The sequence below is a fragment of the Neomonachus schauinslandi genome, chromosome 7 (genome assembly GCF_002201575.2).
Source record: "Neomonachus schauinslandi chromosome 7, ASM220157v2, whole genome shotgun sequence".
Classification (NCBI taxonomy): domain Eukaryota; kingdom Metazoa; phylum Chordata; class Mammalia; order Carnivora; family Phocidae; genus Neomonachus; species Neomonachus schauinslandi.
In genome coordinates, this window is record NC_058409.1 from 36237235 (window position 1) to 36262875 (window position 25641).

Here is a 25641-nt window from a genome sequence, read left to right on the forward strand (position 1 = left end):
GGCAAAAGATGTTTACTACACACATTACCAGATTTTTTCTCCGAGTTTATTGGGATCTAATTGACATACAACATTGTATTAGTTTAAGTTATACAACATAATGATTTGATATATGTACATATAGTGAAATGATTACTAAAATAGGTGTAGTTCACATCCATCACTTTACATAGTAAGAATTCTCTTTTTTCTGGTGATGAGAGCTACTCTCTTAGCATCTACTTGATTTTAAAAAAAGATGGTAAATATATATTTGGATGGGGCCATTTTGATACATCATTTTAGTATGTCCCATTGAGTTAAAATGTTTGGTATCAGGGTATAAAAATGCAGCCCTCACAGGGATAATAGAGTTTTTCCTTAGATCACAGGCTGATTTCTGTGCAGACAGTAATTGACTGGTTACGGATCTGGCTTAACATGCACTACTCTTTTTTTTTTTTTAATTTTTAATTTTTAAAAAAGATTTTATTTATTTATTTGATAGAATGAGCACAAGCAGGGGGAGCAGCAGAGGGAGTGGGAGAAGCAGACTCCCGCTGAGCAGGGAGGCCCCCCCCATGGGGCTTGATCCCAGGACCCCGGAATCATGACCTGAGCTGAAGGCAGATGCTTAACTGACCCAGCCACCCATGCACCCCCACCTTTTTAAGATTTTATTTGACAGAACATACACTCTTAACATGCAGTGATCTGAGTGTTTTGTGGAAACATTTGGCAAAAGCTTAATGACATTTATCAGCATTTTTCCTAGAAAAACTAGACTGAACCCCCATATTTAGAAAGAACCATTTCTATTACATTTTTCAGGATTGAACCCAGAATTGGGGATGTTCTGCAGTCTAGCATCATTGATAGAAAAGCTGTAGGAATGACTGAGCTTTCACTTTAGTGATACTTTGGGGCCCTATTCTTTTGTCTCTCTTGCTTTTTCTTTGAAATTTTTGCTTTCTCTTAATGAAATTTCTTGGGGGGGGGGAAGAAATTGGGTGGTAGTACTAAGAAATACATTTGAAACAGAGTAATTTTACCTTGAGTTAGGAGAGTAGGTGTTTAACATTTGTTGAATGTGTAGAATGGCTGGTACTTGTCTTGTATGGCATTTCAGAAGAGGAAGTGGGAATAGCTTTATCAACTATGGGTTGGGCTCTAAGAGATGCTGTGACAGCAATAGGCATTTAAAAAAAATTACACTTTTAAGTTTTCAGTCTAACTATGTAGATTATCAAAGCTAAAGACCAGCAATCGTATTAAGATAGTATTTGTTGAAAAAGGATCATAGGGGAAGAGGGGAAAAAATAAAACAAGATGAAATCAGAGAGGGTGACCATAGGAGACTTTTTTTTTTTTAAAGATTTTATTTATTTATTTGACAGAGAGACACAGCGAGAGAGGGAACACAAGCAGGGGGAGTGGCAGAGGGAGAAGTGGGCTTCCCGTGGAGCAGGGTGCCCTATGCGGGGCTCGATCCCAGGACCCTGGGATCGTGACCTGAGCCGAAGGCAGAGGCTTAACGACTGAGCCACCCAGGTGCCCCACCATAGGAGACTCTTAATCATAGGAAACAAACTGAGGGTTTCAGAGGGGAAGGGGGTGGGGGTATGGGGTGGCTGGGTGATGGGCATTAGAAGAGAGGGCATGTGATGTAATGAGCACTGGGTGTTATATAAGACTGCTGAATCACTGACCTCTGCCTCTGAAACTAATACATTATATGTTAATTAATTGAATTTAAATTTTAAAGAGCTTGAGATTAAACAAGTGTGTCATTTGCATAGCTGTATACTTTGCTACACACTAATAATTTGTATGTTAGGGTGTATATTAATTTGTTTTTTGGTTTAATGCCTTTCTTTTAATATTTATAATTGTGCTAACAGTGGTTTTGTGCATTTGGATAGAACACTCACATTGTTCTTATGGACTCCTTAGAGCAATCCTAAAATAGGAAAAAATAAAAGAAAGCTGAGATACTTTGATGTTAAGCAACTTATGGAGGCTCATTTATGTTCAGTTACTTGCCAGTTAATGGTAGAGCTGGATCAAGATTTTTAATCCTAGCATCTTGTTCAATACTCTTTTTAAAAAAAAATATTTTATTTATTTATTTTTGAGAGAGAGAGAGCGAGCACGAGTGGGGAAGAGGGACAGAGGGAAAAGCAGACTCCTCGCTGAGCAGGGAGCCCAGTGCGGGACTGACTCAATCCCAGAACCCTGGGAACATGATCTCAGCTGAAGGCAGACACTTAACTAAGTCACCCAGGCGCCCTTGTTCAATACTCCTGATGTCAATAAAATCATGAGCAGAAAAAAAAAAAAAAGATAGTATTTGTTGTTTTCATCATGACTTTTTTAAGTGGAGTGACAGTATCATCTAAACCAAGAGGAAGTTTTAAAGTTAACATGACATCAATACAAGTCATAAATTATCTGGGCAAAATAGTACATGTGGTTCTTTAATTAAAAGGCACTTCAGGGTTGCTAGAGGGGAGGTCGGTGGGCAGATCAGGTAACTGGGTGATGGGCATTAAGGAGGGCACGTGATGTAATGAGCACTGGGTGCTACATGCAACAGATGAATACCTGAACTCTACATCTGAAACTAATGATAGACTATATGTTCACTAATTGAATTTAAATACATTTAAAAAGGGAGGAAGGGATTTCACTTTTTCTAGCTCTTACTGGAGATTGTATAGATCCACTTTAATATTTTCCTCCCCAAGTCATTACACTTTTTAAATAGTATACAATTTGAATACAGACTTTTGTGTTTTTCTAAAATCTATTTTAGACTGCAAATCAAGGGTCAAAATTCAAAGACCGTCGGCTGCAAATATCATGGCACAAGGCCAAGGTGCCTTCTGTATCCACTGAGACCGAGGAAGAAGAAGTCAAGGAGGAGGTAAATGTAACGATTGAAAATAAGCATTCAGATTAGATTGTTTCTCAATTAGTATTTTTCTTGACATTAAAGTAAATAAAATATTGTTCTTTAATGCATGCAGTAACTTAAGACTAGTCTACAAGTTTACTAAAGAATCAGAACAGTTGCAGACATAAAAACCTCTTTGCAGGGGGATATTTTCTGGTGTAGGAGAGACTTTTTTTTCTTTTTTCTTTGCATTTATTTGGCTTTGTGCTCTAAAAATTTTTATTCTGGTAAGTGAGGACATGGATTACATGAACAGATTTAATTTTAGCTGGTTGTTTTAGCTTTTTGTTCATGTACCATAAGTAATAGATCTGAGTTTCTTATTTTCCTTCTGTGTACAGTTGGTTAAAATGAGAGTAAGGAAGTGGGAATAATAGGGAAGAAATATGAAAACCAAGGACTTAACATAATAGAACTGCTAAATAATGAAACTCTTAAAATACATGAAAAATAATTTTGTTTTTTTACTCCCTATTTCTAATTTCTTTATTAAAATGGACACTTAGCCAACATTGCAAATTATTCCTGATTTGTTGTAATTTTGGTTTTAAAAGATGTTAGCATTTATCATTAAGAGTCCTCTGACTATGTGGGTAATTTTAAAAAGCAAAAGTAGAAACATTTCACATGTTTAAAAACAAGAAAAGGAAAGAAAAATCTTGGTGTTTTGGGAATGTTTATAGATATTTCTACTGTAAGATTTTAGATTTTTATGTAAGATTGAGAATGTTGGCGTCATGGGGAAATTGGTATGTTCTCCATTCACAGATAATTGGATATTAAAGGAAAGGTTTAGGAGCTTGGTCATTTATTTTCCTTCTTTTTAAGTTAATGGAATAAAATTAATTTTAAATTTATTTAATTTTATTAAATTAATAGATTCTATCAAAACCATTTCATAGATTTTTTTTATTTCTCCTATTAAACATTCATATATTATTTTCTTTATTTTCCTGATGGTATTAGAATGGAAATCTATTAAAACTAGCAAAATTAGCAAGGGGGAGGAGAATATATATATGTTAAAAAATTGTTTTGGGTGTTTTTGCCCTGAAGGATACTCTCTGAGTGCATCACTTGTAAATCCAGCCTGCGTTTTGTATACTAGTCTATTTGTCCTTTGGCCTAATAATTTAACTTTCTTGTACCACTAAGCAGATTTTACCGTCTCTTTCTTCAGGAAACAGAGACCTCAGATTTGTTTCTGCATGATGATGATGATGAAGATGAAGATGAATATGAGTCTCGTTCATGGCGAAGATGAAATCTGATGCGAGTTGTATAATTTTTAGGAATATTGTTTAGAAGAACAACTTTTTAAAATTATTTAAAGAAGTCAATGAGCCAAAAATTTTTTTTATTTTTCTTTTCCACACAGTAGGTTTAAGGACAGCAAGTTTGCTATTTAAACACATCTCATAACTGTTCATGATATTAAAGCACCAAAGGCCTAGTGACTTTTACACAGTTGTGAAGATCCACAGGAATGATATGGATAATCTCTAGAGCCTTATTTTCCACACCACCTGTTTTGTTGCTATTGGTGTTGGATTATGATGTAAATGACAGGGTGTTCAGAAATTTTATTTTGGATTATAATCTGATAAAATTTCATTAAATGTCAAAATCGCCTGGAATCTCTTAACTCTCAGCTATTATGGATGGGTCGTCAGATAGAAGGAGATATTTGTAATTAAAATACCCTTTTGCTTTCAAGAGTTGTCTTGGAAGAAGAAAAGTAAATTTATTTTAATTTTTTTTACTGTGGAGGAGCCCAGTTTGTATTCAATCTAAATTTTCGAGGTGGGGGGGTGTTTATGTGCAGTAGAAGTACTATTTTAGTGTAAATCAGACTGTATTCTTAAATGCTGTAAGGCAGTGGTAGCTAGCTCCATGGTATTTCCATTCTCTCATATTAACTGTCCTGGATTTATGCTACTGATCCTTAGTTTGCTTTGAAATTAGTGAGTATTGGTTCAGTTGGTCCTCTTTAAAAATATTCTCAGAATGTAAAAGGCTTTCACCTCTTGCCCCTTTCTTATCCCCATTTTCTTTCTCCTGCCTTTTTATTAACAGCCCTGACTTACCAGCTATTGAGATAAGTGATTCTTTTGAGCCACCAAAAGTCAGTCCCCCAATAAAAAGTTTAAACCAGCACTTTGATAAATAAGTGATGTTTTGATGAGAAAAATGGAAGGTTTCCGCGGCGGGGGGAGAGAGTCACCAGCTTTTCTTTTTTCTTTTTCGAAGCTTCAGTCTAGTTAATAGTTATACAAAAGGGTTAAAAAGTGTCTGAAATTCTTTTCCTAAATTTAAACCATGATGGTGAGGTGACTGGGGATAGGGTGGGGGTGGGGTGGGGTAGGGGGATGGGGATGCTAGTAATAAATGGGAGTCATAATTTGACTTTGATCAGATGACTTTATATTTTCATAATTTTGTAGCTTGTTGCTATCCATGAACATATGCATCCTTCAATAGACAGTTTCCTTCACTGTGTGCATTTTTACTGTACACTGTATAGAGTAGAATATCTGTTAAGTAAAATATATATGTAAATTTATGTCCTTGTGTTCTGAATGTTAGAGGGAAAAACAGAGGAGCAACACTACACTGTATTGACCCCTGGGAAAATAAAATGATTAATGTACATAGGATGTCACTTTTTCAAGGATATACACATCTATGTTTTTATATATGTGTGGTGTGAAAATTTGAAACTTCCTGTTGGCTTCAGAAGGTTCTTGGTGATTACTATATCAAGGATTTTGTTTCCTGAGGTAAAGGCTGTTTCTCAAAATAGAAACTGTTCGCTAAGAAACCTAAAACCATCAGGACTCTAGATTTACCTAGCTGTAAGAAGTTAAATCCCACGTTCTGATTATCTTTTCTCTTCCACGTATTTTCCTGGAATGATGTCTCAAACCAGGATCATTTTTTAGTTCATGTAATTTTCCCTTCACAATAATAAGGACTTCCTTTTTCTAGGTTATTATATTTCTGATAACACTGAAGCTAAAATAAGCTCATAAAAGGAAAACCTTACAACGGGGTACCTAGAATAAGCAATCTTGCTCCTTCCTCCTCCATCATCTCTAATGAAATTTTGATGTCTGTGGCTCAGTTGGTATATATTTTGAAAGACTCATTGTGGTGAATATTTTGAGTCCTGACAGTTTAAACGTGATAGAGGGAACAAAGGATTTATATATTTTTTGTACAAAGTTTTTTCTTAAACTGTATAATTTTGTAAATAATTTGTTTGGTTTTTTTGTGTACTAAAACTACCAGCGTATAGATTTCAATAAGAATTGTTGTATTTTTGTATTTGGAAACTGAAAATTACAGTAAATTAATGGAGCTGTAAAAGAAAATTTTCAGTAGACTGACAGTTTAGCAGAATGAGATTCCTTTTCATATGATTTTTTTAACTTCAAAGTTGACATCGTTTGATAATACTCTCAGCATAGAGTTGAAGATTTGTTTGACTTTTTAGTTACTGGGGGAGAGGAGATGAAAGAAAAGGGTGTTCAAGTAAAGAATAGACGGACACTGTTTTCAGGAAGATTTGAAGCTCTTTCTATAAAATAGTGTAGTTTTCAATACACCTTAAAATAGGACTAAAATAATTTTAAAATGTCCTAAGAGTCTAAGACATATTTGACTCTCCAAAATGAATTCAAAATATGGGTTAAATATAATATTAGAAAATTTAGTTAAGGTTAGCATAAAATAGTTGAATGTGTATTTTTTCCCTTTAGGATTTTTTTACCCCCACCCTCAAAACCCGAAGCCCTAGAATTTCTCTTAAAAGTGAGTACCACGGTTTGTTTTCCTGGCATCTTCCCTTATGGAAATAACATACTCCATCTGAGGCAAATGTTGTTCTTTTTAATGAGTATGACATCTAAGAAGCTGATGAGCAGTAACAGCCACCAGTCTAGATAGGTTAGCCTCGTTTACTAGTGGGTTGCTGCCCAAGCTTAACAAGGTAACCCTAGGGAATACAGAATTTCCCTCACTTTCTTTGTGTTGTAACATTGGGAAAACATTGTCACCAGCTAAGATGATAAAATTGGGAAACAGTCTAGTTAGGTAGGTCCGTGGTGATGGATCATTATTTCAAAAAGAAGAAAAAATCATGTGAAAAGGAATAGTGGTTCCTCTTGATGTATAGTATGCCTGTATTATAGTTTTTACAAAATTGTGAACTTGTGTAATAGTATAATAGGAGATATTGTTGAATTTCTAACTGTTTATACATTTAAATTCATATATGTAATGTTTGTTTTATCGATTACAATCTGAATTTCTAAGAAGCATGTTGACTTTTGCAATAAAGATGCAATATGGAATGGTTCACAATTGGAAAAAAAGAAAAAAAAAGATAAAAGTATTACAAATTTAAAATAATTTGGAAAATTTATGAACCATTCCAAAAATTCTAACAATCACCGAAAGAGCTGTAATTCTGGCTTGTTCTGGAAAGAAAGAAAATGTGTGTGTATGCTTGTTTGTATGTGAGAATGAGCAGTGGATATGCCTGTGTGTTTCATGTTGGGTTCATGTACATGAGAGAATGCACTCAATATGAATTTGGGTACCGAAGTCCCTAGCTATTAAATATTCAATGAATTCAAGAAGTTGTAATGAACAGGGCGGTCTTAAAAATGAATGAGAAGAGTATTGAAGTGGTAGTTGTGAGTAACCTTGGATAACCATATTTTTTTGGTTGTGAATGGGTCCTGGTATCCCAGAAACAAAAAACACAAACAGTTTTTATGAAAAAAGTTACTTTTGAATGTTATCTTGAGATTTTTCAGTATGCTTACCAGTGAATTGGAAGGACATTTTCCATCAGTGGAATAGAGAGAAGGGAAAGAACACCTTGAAGGGATGACCTACAGATAGGTCATGATGAGTATTTGTAAGGAATAACAGGAGAAGGAAGTGATAATACACACCAAGGACTGGATGGTGATGAGAAGGGGAGGTATATCATTCGGACTTATTTTCTCATTTTAAAAACTTTTTCTTATTATAAAATTCCCCTTCAAATGATTAGGCATTGTCTACGAAGAATTCTTTAAATCTCAACTTTACAGGAAAATACCAAGGAATGGGAACAAATTTCATTTTCATTCTTTTCAAATAAATTTTATCTGTATTTTATGAATTAAGTAAATGGCAAGGTCTGTGTGACCATTTGTTTTGAATACATGATAATTTAACCAGCATTATGTTTATAATTAACATTAATTGGGCATTTGGAAGGGTTCAAGCATACTTCTAAGCATAGTTATATCTGTTTAATGGTAGCAAGGCAAATATTTTGCTACAGTGGAGCTCTTATCGACAGCAGTTACTGGTTTTATGTGATGTTTTTACTGATTTTGATGTCAATTCTTCTAAAGCCAAGGATAAATTTTGAATCCCAAGCCCCAGTGTACTATCTAGTCTGGATCTAATTATGTTACTGTAAACACAGGGGTGAGCGTATGTCAACGTGTAGGGTCATTTTAGATGAGAGAGTCAGGATAGCTTTAAACATGTGAACCAACATTGGTAGAGCACTTTTTTTCAATTTTAGTCTCAAATATCTATGTGAGGGGCTAACAATGAGTCAAAAAAAACTATACTGCTATTGCTTATGTTTTGAATGACCATTTATGCTACATTGATCTTACTGTCAACTGATCTCCTTTCTACAGGATCATCTACCATTTGGCCTCTTAACCTGATTCTGCATTCGACCTTAGGTTAACTAAACTGTCCCAGCATTCTGATATAGGTGACTTGATACAGTTGAAATTAAGGTCAGGATAGTGTTTGGTGATTATTGGCAAGGTATTTGTAGATGGAAGCTACTCTTTTCTTGGGCTTCTGCAATTTTGTTTTTGATGATGGTGGTGATTAAGCATGATAAACATTGCTGTTAACTCTTCTTTGTATTTGTTATCTTTCCTTTTATGAAAGAGGAGCAAGGGAAGAAGGCTCTATTCTAATACCTATTAGCTTGTTTTCAATGAAAATCAGCCTATGTTTTCTACACCAGTTTTCCAACCACTTCATCGAGTTCCACTACTTTGGTATAATGATCCATTAGTTCTTAAAATAATAGAGTCTCTTAAATATAGACTTGATATTTCAAAATTGTTCTTTACACAATCCTTTGTTGGGGTATAGAGGTGTGAAAACAAGCTTTTCAGTGACCCTCCTCATGTTTCTGTTAGTTTTTTTAACACTGCTTTGTGAAAACTTCATAAAAGTGGATGTCTGGTTAACAGTTTTCTAAAGTCCTTGCAGTTCCTTCTCTTAGTTTGCCCTCAGCTATTACTGCGAAATATGGGTATATATTCTCCCGATTTTAAATGAAATTAGATCTAAGGGCTAATACAGAACTTGCTAAATTCATTTGGTTTCTTGAGGATGATTTGGCTTCAAGAATGAGCTTGCACACATGTTCAGTTTATGTTTTTGGACCAAACACTGCCTATTTATCTATGGAAACATCTGTTCCTCTATAAACTATTGAGTTCTAGTTTCTGAACAAAAGGGTTATTTACTGTAGGATTGAAGTTTTTAACATTGAGAGCCTGTAGGGGGCTCCAGCAGGCAAACTTTAGTTGGCCTTGGAGCAGTGACTCAATCTTTCACAGCAACTCAGTGAAAAACACATTTTGCATTGTGACCTAGTACACACAAACACCCAGGAGAAAAAAGTTTACCAATGTGTATCCTTATGCAGTAGGCACCTGGTAGTTTTATATTCTATTAAAAATTCTTGTCAGGACCCAATATTTGGCTTTCAGAACTGCAGTTTGGAAGAGTAGACTTTTGAATTGCAGGGTGAATTGCACTTTTAAACCACTCTCTCCCTTGCTGTCATCACTACTATTTTGAATATAAAATGTTAAAATTTTATCTTCTGTGTTTTGCTTGGAAAAGTAGTCAGTCTGGAGTGTGCTGTTGACCATTGGCCTAAAATTAAAGGTGGAAGTAATGTATAAAATGACATCTTTATTGATTAGTGGATGCTCTTGAACATGAAGGTGTTTTATAGTTTTCAGTTTTTTCAAAGATGTTATTTTAGAGAGAGCGCATGTGCACGCGTGCATGAACAGGATGAGGAAGAGAGAATCTCAAGCAGACTCCTTGCTGAGCGCAGAGCCTGACGGGCTCAATCTCACTACCCTGAAATCGTGATCTAAACTGAAACAGTTGGATGCTTAACCAACTAAGCCACCCAGGCACCCAGGTGCCCCTATAGTTTTCAATTTTTTAAATAGACAACTGTGAGAGACTTTAAACCTACTTGCAGTTTTAAATTTTTGTCATTTGTCCAGGGAATGGAGTGGAATACTGTTCTATTGGTGCTACTTTTTACAAAATTCAAGTCACTTTGCAGATATTATTTATTATATATATAAAAGACCTGCCTGTGAAGTCCATACAACTGCAACTACTTAGTGGGTGTGAATCAATACAAATTATTTGGCTTTGAATTTTATTTTGCATATGGAGTTTACCTTAGCTATCAACCATTCAAAGCAAATCAAGTATGCTATCTCTGTGAGAACACTACATATTCCAACATTGTGCCATTGAACTTTATCCTTTCAAACACGTTGCCCTGTAGGTTTCTGATTGGTCTCGATAAACCCCTGTATAAAAAATACCCATTCCGTGCCACTTTTCTTAAATTTGGGTAAGTGTGTCATTTGTAGCTTTATGTACCTGAGCTTTTTCAGTTTCTAAAATGTAAAGAGAAAGTTGGGAACATATTGATGAGAATGTTGCCATATCTTCAGAAAGCTGCAGAGAAAAGCCATTAAACCTGCAAAGTAATGAAATCAGTACTAATCATGGAAGTATATGTTGTATGTACATTCCAGTATTTCTATTCTCTCTCTACATTCCTTGTGGGATTCCTTAAGCAATAAAGCCTGACTTTCCTGTAATACCAATGGTACCAAGTAAATGTTTTCAATGAAACTGATTGGTATTTTTAAGCTATTCACTTTTTTTAAAATAACTGGCATGTATTGAATGCAGGCTGTGTACCAGATAATGGTTCAGAAGTTTGCCTACCTTCTTGCTTGCGGCTGCCCTTTGAAGAAACTGCTCTAACCTCCTTTTGTTCAACTTGAAAACTGAGTTTTGGAGAGGTTAAGTGGATTCCAGCCTTTAGTGGCCAGGATTTAAACACTGGTCTGACTCCAGAGCTCATACTCTTAACCTCTTTGCTCTGCTGCTTCTAATAAAATGGAATACTGCAAGTCTATAGAATGTCACTGGCCTTTTTTATCAGTGTCTGTCAAAACACTGCCATTCTGGCTCCATCTATCTCATCTGCCTTGGATTGGAACCAAGTTCCCTTGGGGAGCAACAACTGTGTTTTTAGGTAGCATATTGGAAACCATAGACAACAGTTTATATATGCTAATTTGTGGGGAAACATTTTAAAGTAATTTTCTGTGACCTCCATAATGTACAGCCAGCCAATTTGATACATTTCACACTAATTTGGCTATATCATAACCTATGTTTATTTTATTTTCAATTTTATCTTAAATATTTTCCCCATGGCAAACTGGATTATGATAATCTTGCCGTACTTCTACCTTGCTTCTCTGTGTTTTTCAATATTTCTGGTGCCTTCTTCCTTTTAAACTTGGCATTAAAAAAATCATGTTGTACATAAATAAGTTTACATGCTTTAATTTAATGATGTTTTCATATAGTATACTGAATTTTCTAGGCAGAAAGTGCTGAGAATAGCAGTGTTCGTTTATAGTTATGTTTATGCCATAGATTTTTAAAAAAATATATATTCTCAGTGAATAAAACTGATGTTCATGTCATTGTTCTATTGTATAGAGTTATTTGATTTTTTTTTTTACAAGTTTGGATTTCTTATTTTAGTAATGTCATTCTAGATCCTTGGGGAATTTCTAATTTTAGCTATTTTGGCAACTATGAAGTGTTTATTGACTACTAATTGTATAGTGGTAATTGTCACCTGCAAAAAAAAAAAAGGCAGCTGTAAGCACCCTTGGGAGAAAGGGGACTTTTTTTTTTTTCCTTGACAGCCCATGAGGAATCTAGGTATGTTCTACTAGATTCAACAGAAAAAAGACTTTTATTCTTGACAAACTTAGTAGCCATTGGGAGTATTTCCAGTATACCAACTGTCTCAGGGAAATGGCTGAGTCAAAAGACAGTGATTATAACCTTCTGCTGGTAACAGTACATATTTTTAGGTGTTTACCCCTAAAAATTGGATTCTGCCATTAACAAATATTTCATTGTCATTAAATGCTAAAAAAGCAGGTGTGCTGTTTTTAAAGCGTTATCAACATGTTTTGCTTCAATTAAAGATGGTCAAGAATTTTATACACAGAACTTAATTCCTTAGAATTACTTTTTTTTAAAAATCTACCAATGACTTTAAAGCACTTCTCTCCCTGTGATTTATTTAAATCCTAATAAATTATACATTTCTGCACTTTAGCCACTCATGTGAACATTATTTGGAGTTAGCTCAATAGAATGTTGCCGTGCGGTCTCCTGAGGCTCCAAGTATGTCAAAGAAGTTTCATTCACTCTTAGTTTTATATTTTTGGTGACTGTTCTTGATAAGTCAGATGAAGCTAAAGAGAAGACTTTAAAGACTGAAGTAAATGATTAAAATCTGCCAGAAGCGAGGACTTACTTATACAGGAACTCTTTATGGCAAGCTTCTGTGCTGAGGCCTTCATATTTTTGGAAATCTGTTTGTGACTTGTAGGCACCCATCAGTTTCTCAGAAATGACTATATCTAGAAAAAAAAAAAAACAACAAGACCCTACCTGGTACATTATGACATGTTCGGAAGACTTTAAACGTCTAAGACCAGCACATAGCCTCTTTTGCACCTTGTGTCCTGCAGCCCAGGAGGATTGCGTTTTCCTACGTTTTGCTGTTTCAGTGATCATCACTGGCAGCGCTTTTATGCTTCCTAGACTGTGGGCGGCAGGACTGGTGTCAGGAGAGGGTTTCACTTGTTTTTCTCCCTTTGTGGCCTACATGAGTTAGACTCCCGAGAATTTGCACACTTAAAATAGGAGAAAAGTACAAGTTTTGATTCTGTTCAACATTTTACTAGGGATTCCTTGCGCATGCTTGCCCAGAAACATGACCCATTTGTGTGTGTGTGTGTGTGTGTGCCATAAATAAGAAATTAAGAAAACATGTTAGATCAGACAGGTGAAATATTCTGCACACACAAGCCCTGTAATAACTGTTGAGTAAATGACTGGAAGAACCAGGGTGGATAATAACTATCTCTGCTTTTTATTTGATTCATTTTCATTTCATTTCAGCACACTCCCTTTTAATGGCACTAAGAAATTAAGGTCAACTTGGAAAAGGAATTGTGGAGACTTACTACCTGATGTATTTTCTTTTTTTTTTTTTTTAATTTTATTTATTTGACAGACACAGCGAGAGAAGGAACACAAGCAGGGGGAGTGGGAGAGGGAGAAGCAGGCCTCCCACTGAGCAAGGAGCCCGATGCGGGGCTTGATCCCAGGACCCTGGGATCATGACCTGAGCTGAAGGCAGCCGCTTAACGACTGAGCCACTCAGGCACCCCTACCTGATGTATTTTCTACGAATTATTTTTTTTAAATTTGAGTGTTGGTTTCTTTAAAGCATGGTACCCTTTTTTGTGTAGTACTTAAAAAAAAAAGATTTTATTTTTAAGTAATCTCTATGCCCAACATGGGGCTCAAATCAAGAGTCGCGTGCTCCCCCAACTGAGCCAGCCAAGCGCCCTGTGTGTCGTAGTGTTTCTGTTAGTATTCCCTTTGTGAAGAGAGATGGCAGGCAGAACCCTGAGGACCCACAGGTCTGAGGCAGGCAACTCATCTCCCACAACTGGGGCGTCCCTCACCCTACAGTGGCCAAGAGAGGCCCAGCCTTAGGGTCACAGTTATCCTGGCTACCATTTCAGTGTTTCTTGTGTGACTCACTGAGCTGCATGTTTTCAAATGTTCTTATTTAGTCCTTTCAACAACGCTGAGAGGTATACTCTGGTTTTTCTCTTTTTGTTCAAGGGAAAAGTGAGTCACAGACAGGCTCTGTCACCTCAAAGTCTCAAAGCGAAGTCCAGGTTGAAAGTCACATTATATCTGACTTCACAGTAAGTCTTTTAACCGTTGCTTGATACTGTGTTCACATCCCAATTCCTGCTACCTGTGCAAGCTTGGATTAATTAGTCTTAAATGCTCAACTTAAATAAAATGGGCATTTTAATATCGGTACCCATTTAATGTTCACAGGGTTGCAATAAGCATTCAATGAGATAAAACCTCTGAAAGTACTTTGTGAAATGTAAACCACTATTAGCACATCTTCTAAGCCTCATCAAATTGTCCAAATGGAGTTATATTCAACTACCATTGAATTTCCTACTTTGGCTATTAAATCTTAGGGAATTACTTAAATAACTGTGTTTAGCAATGTTGGAGACAAGGGAATACTTCATACCCGAGTTTGCACTTTTATGTTTCCATAATATGCCACATTACTCAACCAGATAAAGACAATTGGACTCTAGGTAATGACATTTTCTCACGACTTAATGGTTGTAAATGCACATTACACGTAGCCCTGAGCTGAGTCAAATACCGTGTTTTGACAGTCGTCCAAGTCACCTCCTGCAGAAGAATGAAAGGGCTCGCTTTCCTGACTAGGATCCCCCTACCAGTCTCCCCTGAAGAAGATAAGTATTTTTTGTCTACTGACAGTGTATCACAGAGAAGCATAATTATCATCCCAAAGTCTCAAGCCCTGTGACTTGGGAATTTAAAAGGCATACTTCAGAATCACCCTCATGGGCTATTGTGATTTGCCAAACAATTTGCTCCAGCCCAAAAAATACTTTCATGTGAATTTCTTAGTTACATAAAATGAGATTTTTCCTTGCTGTCACATTTCTGTACAGTGGGTATACCTGTGTGTAAAAAGGTGGTCCATGAATTATGCTCTACGGTGAGCCCAAAGGAAAACAATTCAGACAGAAAAGTTGATGAAACTATTTTGCATTTGGAGTATATTTGGGGGACACAAGAATTAGCTGTTGAATAGATACGTCGTTAGTACACAGTATGTGAAATAACTGCACAAACTGTTCATGGATTTTTTGTTTCTGGGTAAAAGGCAGAAAACTATTTAAAAGCAAGCTATCATTTTCCTCACCTCTGTAAAATTATCATTCAGATGATAAACTCTGAAAAGTCATGTTATTAAAACTATTAAACATTTCTTCTTTTAGTGGGTTCTCTTGTAACCATTTAAGCAAATGTATTGATTTATTGAGCATTCTGGAAGATAAAAATGTTTTAAACACTCAACTTGAAAATACACAGACATATTTTGTCTGGAAAGGATGGAGTCTTCCCCTTGCTTGCTTCCCCTCCTCATGTCTAACCTACCACACCATTAAGCAGGCGGAGACTTTTTCTTTTCTGAGGATGTGTTTATGTCTCTACACTTCCTCAGGACATCATCTCCCTATTCATAAAACGGCAAGACTTTTTCTTTTTGAAAACCCATTTCCTGTAGCAAAGTATTTCGCTTTAGGGAGAAAGGAGGTGGTGGATTGCCAGGGGTAGTGTGCGTAATTCACTGGGAGTCCCTCTCCTTTGTTTTCTGCCTTATTCTTTCTTATTGTTGGAATGATTAACTTAATGTGACTACCCAGAAGCCAGAGGCGAAGTTGCACTTCAAATTTAAAATCAAAACAGGAGAGCAGGTGTAAAATTTTTGATAATGGCTTTATCTGGACTAGATCTGGAATATTAGGCGAAGGGGCCTTTTCCACTGGTCATGAATATTACCTGTGGATTCCGTTCTGAAACTACGCTGTAACCCAAAAGAGTAAGCTCTTGCAGGGAAAGAAATGAGCCTGTCTTATAACCAACAAGGTGCTTTTTTTTTTTAAGGCAACAGACCTAAGGATTATGTAATCATTCAAACCTTTACAATGTTACAGTACTTTACACACTGGGATCCCAGAAGACATGAACGTTTTGAGCTTTCCTGTAGGAAAAGATCATTTGCTATTGTCACTCTTTGCACTGGTAGTAATACTGAAAAGCAACTCGGAGAATTTTTGAAGAACTTATTTATTGCATGACATCCGGAACAAGTGAGTGTCATCTGCCCATTTGTTTCAAGAGTATGTTAAATTATATGATAAACAGAGAAGAAACATCCTTGCCCTTTTCCCCCATACAACTTGATTTTTGTATGACGTTATTAGCTAAGATTTTTCTAAGGACTTTCTCCTTCTTCTGAGCATTCAGAGGCTGGCAGCACTGGGAGGTAGAGAAATTCTGGAATAACGATTTCATTTTCTTCCTTTCTCCCACTAGCTGGTTTAATTGTTATTACAGTGCACTCTGCAGATATTTTAGTAGTGGGCACTATTCTGGGTGTTGCATTTTAAAGGTAGTAGTATCTATCCTAAAGTAAAAATATCTGAGCAGAAATTTGTGCAGGTCAGCTAAATAGAGGAGTGGTCTGGAAGTCGTACTTTTCCATACCTTCATAGGCAAATTAAAATTTTTTTGTTTCAATGACGCACAAAACATGTAAGAATTATCAGAATTCATCTCTTCACTACCCCCCCCCCCCCCTTTTTTATTTTTTGGTTTTTAAAGTGCCTGTGATCCCACTTCAGATTAATTGCATTCAGCTCTGTGAGAGTTTATGTATTTTTACAGATCACAGAGCGAGTAAGCATGTCCTTGGGGTTTAGAAATGTGTGGAGAAGGAATCAGAAACCTGACCAGTGTGGCTAGAAAGACCTAAATATACTGTCGCCATACACCTCTGAATTCAGCTGGTCTGTGTACGGGAAGTAGCGCCAGTTACACAGCCTGACAGGCTGTGTTGTTTAATAAAACATAGAAGTGACGCAGAAAGCTTTGGCTGCACGTTGGGTTTGGTTTTGTTAGAACAGCTAATGGCGTGCGCACTTGGCCCAGCCCCTGTCCGTTTCCCCCGAACTTGGACAAATGAGCTAATGTTACTTCCAGAGAGCTTGGTTTTAGGTAATAGGCTCTCCTCTCTTTGTGGTATTTCTATTTTAATTTCACAACCTAATGATGACTGGTCCAGGGATCATTGATGTTAAGGGAGTATGCACAGGGGATGGTGGAAAGCAGGGGGTGGGATGGATACTAAAGGAATCTATTGTTTTTGTCTTGTTTCATGACTCCTCTCGAGTCTCTTGTGGGTCCTTGGCTGCAGCCATCCCAGCTGACCAGGCTCAGAGCGGAAAATGTTCACAGGCATCAAAAGAGGTTGCCCGTGGAAAGAGGGTGGACCCATGCCAGGGACAGGTTCTGGTTGGAGAGGTGAGACAGGCATTCTGGCCGCGGGAGAACACGCCGTTGGTCTGGTGTAGACCTCCTCGGCGGGTAATGCACGATCCCCTGAGCAACGCACTGTCAGGAGTGCAGTGCGCTAGCTACTGAAAGTAGTCCTCCCCCCACCCTCCATTTCTTTCTGGTAAGTGAAGCATTATTCTGACCGCATGGACTAACGGCCCATCAGTGGCCCTCAAGCATGGCCGACTCCTGCAGAGAGGAGACAGGATGCTGGTTCCAGCACTAGAAACGTAACCCCCTCTTCCCGCCGCGCAAGAAAGTGTTAGAGCACAGGAGTGAGGGAGAGTGTCCGTGCTACGGGGATAAGCTCACATCCACCCTAATTTATGACAGCGGGTCTTTCGTAAATACTGATACTCTATAATCACAGCAAACGATGAGAAACATGCAAATGCGCTGTGACACAAGATGTAGAAAATCCCCGCCTTTGAATAGTAGTTCCGAAATCTGACTGTACACCGGAAGTTTCCTAGCGAGCTTCAGAAAATGCAGGTTATTGGGCCCCAGCAATGAGGATTCTAATTCGGTAGTCCTAGAGAGGGGCTTGAGTAGACACACGCCCACACATGTGCACACATCACACATGCACACACACAACACACACAACACATATGCTCGCTTGCATTTACACACTGCACACTCAATATAAATAAATACATATGTAAATACGCACGTATGTTTTTTAAACTTCCCCGGGTGATTCTGCATGCAGCATGAGAAATGCTTCCTAGAATCACTCCATATGTTGATGACACGTGATTCAACAGGCAAGACAGAGATCACCTTCCCAAAGAGGGGTCATTCCCTGTGACTCTTTGGATACAAGGTCTGAGGGCTACAAGTGCCTTTGAAAGGAACTAATCCTCCGTCTCCATGTAGATGGGAAGAGGCACACCTGGAGACGCCAGTCTCCTGTGGCCGCCATTTTGGTCCCCAAGTTGATACCAAGCATCCTGTACATCTTCCTTGGAACATGAAGGGAATTCTGTTCTCAAAGGATCATGAGACATCATCATGACGGACAGTGTGAGTTAGAAGGCAAGGTGGAGACCGTCACTATCATCCCATCACGAAAGCTGTGGACGTACAGAATGTGAATTCTGTGTGAAATACCCACTACTGCCACACTCATAAATTGACCACAGTAAAGCTGTCCTGAATATAATAACTATAAGTAATAATAATATATAATAATAATACCTCACAAAAACTGAGCATGTGTTTTGGGTTGTCCTAAGAGCATCATTTTACAACCTAGTGGTGGGTCCTCTTGCTATCCCATGTTGCCAGTCAGGAAGCTGAGGTACTCAGAGGTCACTCCCCCCAGCACAAAGCTAGTGAGTGGAAGAGCCAGGCTTTCAATCCGGATGGGCCAGCTCTCAGAAATGGCCCCATGCATGGGCACCTGGGTGGCTCAGATGGTTGAGCATCTGCCTTCAGCTCAGGATTCCAGGGTCCTGGGATCGAGCCCCGCTTCGGGCTCCCTGCTTAGCAGGGAATCTGCTTCTCCCACTGCCCCTCCCCCTGCTTGTGCTTGCTCTCTCTTTGTCAAATAAATAAATAAAATCTTAAAAAAAATGGCCCCACACAAACTGCCACTCCATACTGCAGGTCCGGACACAACTTTTGCAACTCAGAAAAGGGACGGACACATTTTATTCTGTCCAAATCAGCGTGAAGGCAAAAACACAGGTTTGAATCATCCAGATTTGTACACGATGATTTCAACATTTACAGCCTTGCCACTCATTCAGCATCCACGGAAGAAGCTGCTTTTGGAACGGCTCCGGAAAGGGGGCAGCTTTTGAAGTTGCTTCAGAGTAGTGGTCTCGTTCTTTTTGTCCTCCCCTCCTTCCATTCAACTTCCATTCTTACTGCTTGATAGAATACTTAAACACTGGGAAATGTGAACAGAACCTGCTCTGGCAATTTTCCTGTGCCTTGCAGTTTAAACAAATACTGCCTTGGGCGGGGACAGTGTTTCCACTAGTATCGCTTCCTTCCATCCCTGTACCTAGACGGATTTCTCCTATTTGCACCTCTTTATACTCACTCTATCCTTCAAGGTTGTCTTTATGAAGATACATCTGTTTAGCTTTGGTGATTAGCAGAAACATTAGCAGACCTACTGTTTCAGAGCATAAATAATTAATGGATGTTCCTCATTAATTTCTTCTGAAACTGACTCTTGTTAGACTACCATTAGATATATTTCTTGAATTAAGAGCAGATACAAGGAGCGGGGACTCTCTGCCTATTTTGAAAATAGGCCATTTACTTTGGAGGGGAAATATGACATCTGAGTCCCTCCATGGCAATGAAAGGAAATCTCTTTTAATGAGATGCAACACATGTCTTTTGTTTGCCAAGTGCCTGCCATCACAGGGTGCCTGTTCTGTGATCTGGTTCTCTAATTTTCACACAAACCTGCCTTTTCCCCCCAATGTGGTGTGAGTAGTAATTATGGTCCTGACGTATTTACAAACTATGACAGCAAACCTGCCTTTTAATCAAATAAATCTGGAACAGAAGGACCCCTTCCATCTCTGCACTCGCCTGCCTTCCTCCTCTTGCTTTGTACAAACAGCCCATTTTACTCCTTGATGGGCGTTCCTCTAAGTTCATACACGTACGATGGAACCCTTGCCCCAGGTTAGCTTCAGTCCCTTCCCTTGCTATTTATTAATACACATCCCCTTTGAATAATCTGTTTAAATTAATGGGCAGAAAATAAAAATATAGGTTCTGAGGCAAACAGCTCGGTGAAATACTTTCCTCAGAGCATTAGCCTAATTAATAGATTTCCTTCTATGAAAAAAATCCAATGCACATCAGTGTTTGCCTGCTTCTGACCCCCAGAGTAGGCAAAGTTTGTCTCCCAAATATCAACAAAATACCGTCCTAGACTTCCCAAAGATCTCCAGTGATTTTTCAGCCTCACTCTAAGCTGGCCTACCTTTCACTCAACCAAAGGGAAACTGTGGTTGATTTTTAAAACAAAACAACAGAACTAGTAGAGTAAATTTGTCATATGGAGGCAAGTAATAATAATGTAGTAATAATGTAGTAATAAAGTACAGGCTGTGCTAAAATTCTAAGTCATGGCAACAAGTGCAGCAAAGAGAAGCCATATTTCTTAGATGTTTTCTTAGCCATGTGGGCTCCTGAAGGTTTATCCCAAGGTAATAATGCCAGGTATTCTTGAAATGTCAGTGTCAACCTGAAATATCAGCATTAGTCTATTGATTAAATAAATTATAGTTTGGCAATGCAGCCAATTAGACCCCACTCATTAGAAACAGTATTGGCTTAATAAAAAGCGGTAACTTTTTGAACATGTTAGGCATAGTGCTAAGCACTAAATAATAGCTTAAAAGGATGTGTTCAAAAATGTCTCATTTACATTTACACTACTCCTTAAGGTGCGTAAGATTATTCCCATTTTACAGATAAGAAAGCACAGAGAGATTAAGTAACTTGCCCAGGGTCACACAGTGAAGAAATGGCAGAACTGGGCTATGAATCCAGGTAAAATGAAATTGAAAAATTGTCCAAATGGATTATTAAAGGAAAAAAGGACATTACGAACCTGATTATCCAGTGTGCTTCCGTTTTAATTTTTTTTTTTAAAGATTTTATTTATTTATTTGACAGAGAGAGACACAGGGAGAGAGGGAACACAAGCAGGGGGAGTGGGAGAGGGAGAAGCAGGCTTCCCACAGAGCAGGGAGCCTGATGTGGGGCTTGATCACAGGACCCCGGGATCAGGACCTGAGCCTAAGGCAGACGCTTAACCGACTGAGACACTCAGGCACCCCCTGAAGACAATTTTTTCTTCTTTTATTAGTAATCATGTATTACTTTTGCATTTTTGTAATTGGAAAAAATTACTTTTATATTGGAAATAAAATGTGTTGGGTTATACTTGACGTAAAACATGGTGGCTATTTGTAGACGTATGCTACAGTGTCTATTTGGTGTTTACTTAATAACCTTAAGAAGACATTCCTTTCCTTGAACTTGCTGTCTAAATTCAGAAAAAAGCAGGCAACTTGTAAAAAAAAATTCTGGAAAAAACATAAGGCCCTAGGTTGCTATTAAACCTGTTTCCACTATAATTTAGAATTGGTGCATAAAGCAAAAACCAGGCAATGGGTCTCACACGTCTAACCTGCCGTGCCCCCCGCAGGCTGGGGCTGAGAGCGTACACGACGCGAGCGAAGTTAGGTACACAATGGGAAAAGCGCACACCAGTGCACCAACAACTCAATCTCAATACTGGTTTCTTTAATAAATGACGCCATAAAGTTGAATTGAAGTGAATATACATTATTAGTATAGCTTACCATGTTTATGATCCACTCCACATCAAAGTGACATAAAAAGCAGAGTTAATACCAATTAATATCCAATTGCTCATCAAACTTTAACTTATATTTGCTTTCCCCTGATTGATACATCTTTTATAACTGAAAGTCTCCATCTCTTTATAACATGTGCTATCATTCAAGGCCACTTGTTTTAATCACTCCACAAACCAGCATGAAATTGTCTAATAATTCACCCAGGTTTTGTCACAAGTGCCTGAAGTTATGACAGCCTTTTCCCAAGGAGCAGGGGTCCTCCTCAGAACGTTTGGAATTATTAAAACAGCGGAGCAGCTTCCTGGCTAGGATTGATGAATACAATGCTGCTGATTCTTTCAGAGGTGTGAAGTTGATTTCTTTTTTTTTTTTTTCTTTCACCTGCTGGTTTAGGTTTTGGTAGCATGCCACAGAAGAGAATTCCCCCTACTGTGGGGCTGCTGGAATAGGTTTTGGGGGAAGGTTGCAGCTGAGAGGTGCCACCTGTCAGCTTGGTCCTGTAACACTGATCTTAAATAGTTATTCATCCACAGCCAGTGCAAATTTTGGTAAAAACAAGCAAACAAACAAATCCTGATATCTTTCAAGTTATCTTCTTCTTTTTTTTTTTAAGATTTTATTTATTTATTTGTCAGAGAGAGAGAGAGCGCACAAGCAGGGGGAGCAGCAGGCAGAGGGAGAAGCAGGCTTCCCGCCGAGTGGGGAGCCCAATGCGGGACTCGATCCCAGGACCCTGGGATCATGACCTGAGCTGAAGGCAGACGCTTAACGACTGAGCCACCCAGGCGCCCCTCAAATTACCTTCTATTAGAGAGGATACAGACCCATGCAAGAGGCTTTATTTTGTCTGGCTGTTGCAACTCAGAGAGTTCTCCAGGGTACCAGAGGGAATTCCCAGCACACTGCGGGGTGACCTACAAGATCTTGACCCTTCCCCTCCTACAGAGCCCCAGTGAGACTTCTCAGGGGTCCAGCCACTGCCGTGTTTTAAAGGCTCCTGAGGCATTTAAACAAAATAAGAATTTGAAATTGGCATACTTAAAATCCTTGCATTAAAAAATGTAAATGCTTTTCTTATTTAAGGAAGAGGAAGAAGAAAGGGAAGAAAGGAGAAAAAAATAGAAAAGAAAAATGACCATGACTTTAAGTATAAACTTGTTAGGAGAAAAATCTCACAGGTCTGAAGGCCCTTCCCAAAAGTCTCTTGGCCAACCCCTGCGGTAGGTCCGAGGCTTGGTGTGGGAAGACAGCCCCTGGGTAAATGCCTGTGTGCAGTGGGTTGGAAGTGGATATGGGGTAGTGTCTGGTCCTTTGAACCATCTTAGCATGCAGATCAAACCATCCTAAAGTGTATTTTCTTCACTCTTACTATAGTGAAGAAGGGGTTGGCTGGAAGTCACAATCCCAATGCTACTTTCGTCCTTCCGTCCTACCATGGGTGTCTGGGTGAGCATGTCCTGAGGAGGGGCCAGGCCAACCAACAGTGTCCAGACCAAGCCAAAGGCACCCCTCCCCCCGCAAACTATGAAAAAACATGGGGGGGGTGATTCATGAGAACGTGAATCTTGCAGTCAGAGAGGCCTGCTTGCAAAGAAATGCTGGCTACACCTTCCTCGCCATCTGACGTGTCACCAAACTTCCGAGCCTCATCTCTCTCAGCTATAAATGTGGGACAATAATGACACTCCCCTCCCTGTAGTGTTGTTATGAGGACTAAGTGAGATCACCCTCTCAAAGCACTTGGCACAGTGCCTGGCACAGCATCAGTGTTCAGTAAACACAACTAGTCTTATTGCAAAACTATTAGTTGCTGAGCTCAAGCCTACAGAGCCAGGAACGTGGATGAGTGGGGAGAGGCACTCTGCAACCCACCAGGACAGCCAAGCATGGCTGCAAGGATCACTGTATGTCCCGGAGAACCCGCAAGACAGCAATCACTTTATTCTTTAGATCATGAACTATCTCAGACTTCCGCTAAAGTTTAGAAAAGAATAGGACAAATACCAAAGGTACCCACTGCTCAGCTTAAGAAATAAAACATTATGAACAATAAAATGCTCTCCAGCTATTAAAATGAATAAGCTAGAGCGAGGTGGATAAATCTCAGGAACGTCATTCTGATCAACAAGAGCAAGGGGCAATAAGATGTATACGTATGATGCCATTCACATCAAGTTTATCAACCTGTGCAGTGACGCTGTGTATGAATTGTTTAGTGGTGCGGACGCAGGTAGTGAAAGCGTCAAGACAGACAGAGGGATGATAAGTCTTGGGAAAGCTTTGAAGGATGGGAGCTCTTTAATTCTCAGGTGTCCTGGCTTTGTTCTCAGCAGGGCCTAGGCCAGGAGCTCCCCTCCCTGCTGTTTTACACAGATGTTAGCCCCTGTGGGGACAGAACTCTAGGCAAACAGTGTTAAATACACTGAAAGCAAAATTCTTCCTTTGAATGTACTCGGCTCCCATTAATGTCCAGGGGCGCTCTCTCCACAGGCCTCCTGCGCATCATGGCATGACATATTCAACCCGAATTCTGAAGGTTGGATGTAACATAAAAGCAACCAACCAACAGCATAAATGTATATGAAATGAAATCAATAAAAAGTGTATTTTTTCCTCTATTGAAGAGAGTCCTGGGAGGGTACATCACAGGAGTTAGGACAATGCTAGTGAGATGCTCACAGGAAGGATGAAGGGAGGAGAATGTGGGGGCAGCAGGGAATGCGGGAGGGAGGAGGGGAGGTTATGTTAATATTCACTGTGTGAACCAGGGTTTACTGAGAAGTGCCTTTTCCCTCATCACTTACAAAAAATCAGTGATCAATGCTTATGTGATGAGATAGTGATTTGTGTTTTGTTCATCTGACTTTATCCTAAGAGGTCATCATGATAAAAAATTATTTCTGAGATCAGGTTGATATCACAAAAGGTCAATATCAGATTATAGATTTACTATGAACTAAAAACTGAAATCAGGCTTAGAGCGAGAAAGGCTTTTCTTCATCCATCCTTTCCTGCTATAACAGCAGTGGTATTTTTATATCTCATAAAAGTAAAATGCCAGGAATTGCAACGAGTTCTTCGCATCGGCTATTTCGTGTATCTTTCATAAAAAACATACGAGGTGGCTCAGAGACTATGTGTGGATGGGGAGGGACCCTGGAGAGCCAGGATCGAACCCAGAGAGTCCAATTCCAAAACCTACAGTCTATGACCACGCAGTATACCTACCCCCACTGAAACAAATACTTCGAAGGAATGTTCTTTGTTTACTAACAAAGCAATCCTCACGCTGTAATGAAACTTTACCACAGTGCTTTAGTGCTGGCTGGGCTTTGGAAATTATCTAACGCAACCCTCTCTCTCAGAAACTTTGTATTCCAAGTGATGATGTGGTCTGGTAGCTGAAACGTTTGTCTGGGAACGAGGGACCTGTTTTCTAATCCCCCTTCTTGTTCTAAAATTATCCTGCTGCAGCAGACAAGCCTTTCCCAACTCTTGTCCCTGACTTTCAGAACTGTCCTCTCCACCCCCAGGGCTGGGCGTCTGCATCCTTTTTTATATGACATGACCTTGACCTTCTGTGACCTCAGGTGATTGAACCCTAGATGGACACGTGACCTAGGGGAGAGCAGTCATTGGTGGGTAGAATCAGCCAACTGTCCCATGGGAATTTGGACAAAGAAAGAGAGGGTTGAGAAATAATGCTCTCTCCTTCCGAGATCTGAGTGATGGCTTGCAGAAATGCCTGGAGTCGTCAGCTTCAGAATTACATCCTAAAGACCAGCTCTTTTGATTCCCAGCCTAGAGCAGTCTATGTGTTATGTTGTCCCATCTTTGCTTCTTTTATCCTGCTCTCCCTTCTAGGAACTCTTGACCTGGGGATCACTGAAACTTTTGCAG

The 25641-nt window shown here is 38.8% G+C and overlaps 1 protein-coding gene across 2 annotated transcripts in view; it reads left to right on the plus strand.

Annotated features, from left to right (window-relative positions):
* RBM27 (RNA binding motif protein 27) overlaps positions 1-5264 on the plus strand; it is a 72385-nt gene extending 67121 nt beyond the window's left edge. For both annotated transcript variants that reach the window (XM_021702212.2, XM_044917157.1), the window contains exons 20-21: positions 2795-2905; positions 4116-5264. In XM_021702212.2, coding sequence (XP_021557887.1) covers positions 2795-2905; positions 4116-4199 — 195 coding nt within the window. In that variant the 3' untranslated portion in view covers positions 4200-5264. The remainder of the gene's footprint in view (positions 1-2794; positions 2906-4115) is intronic.
* Positions 5265-25641: the final 20377 nt, after the last annotated feature.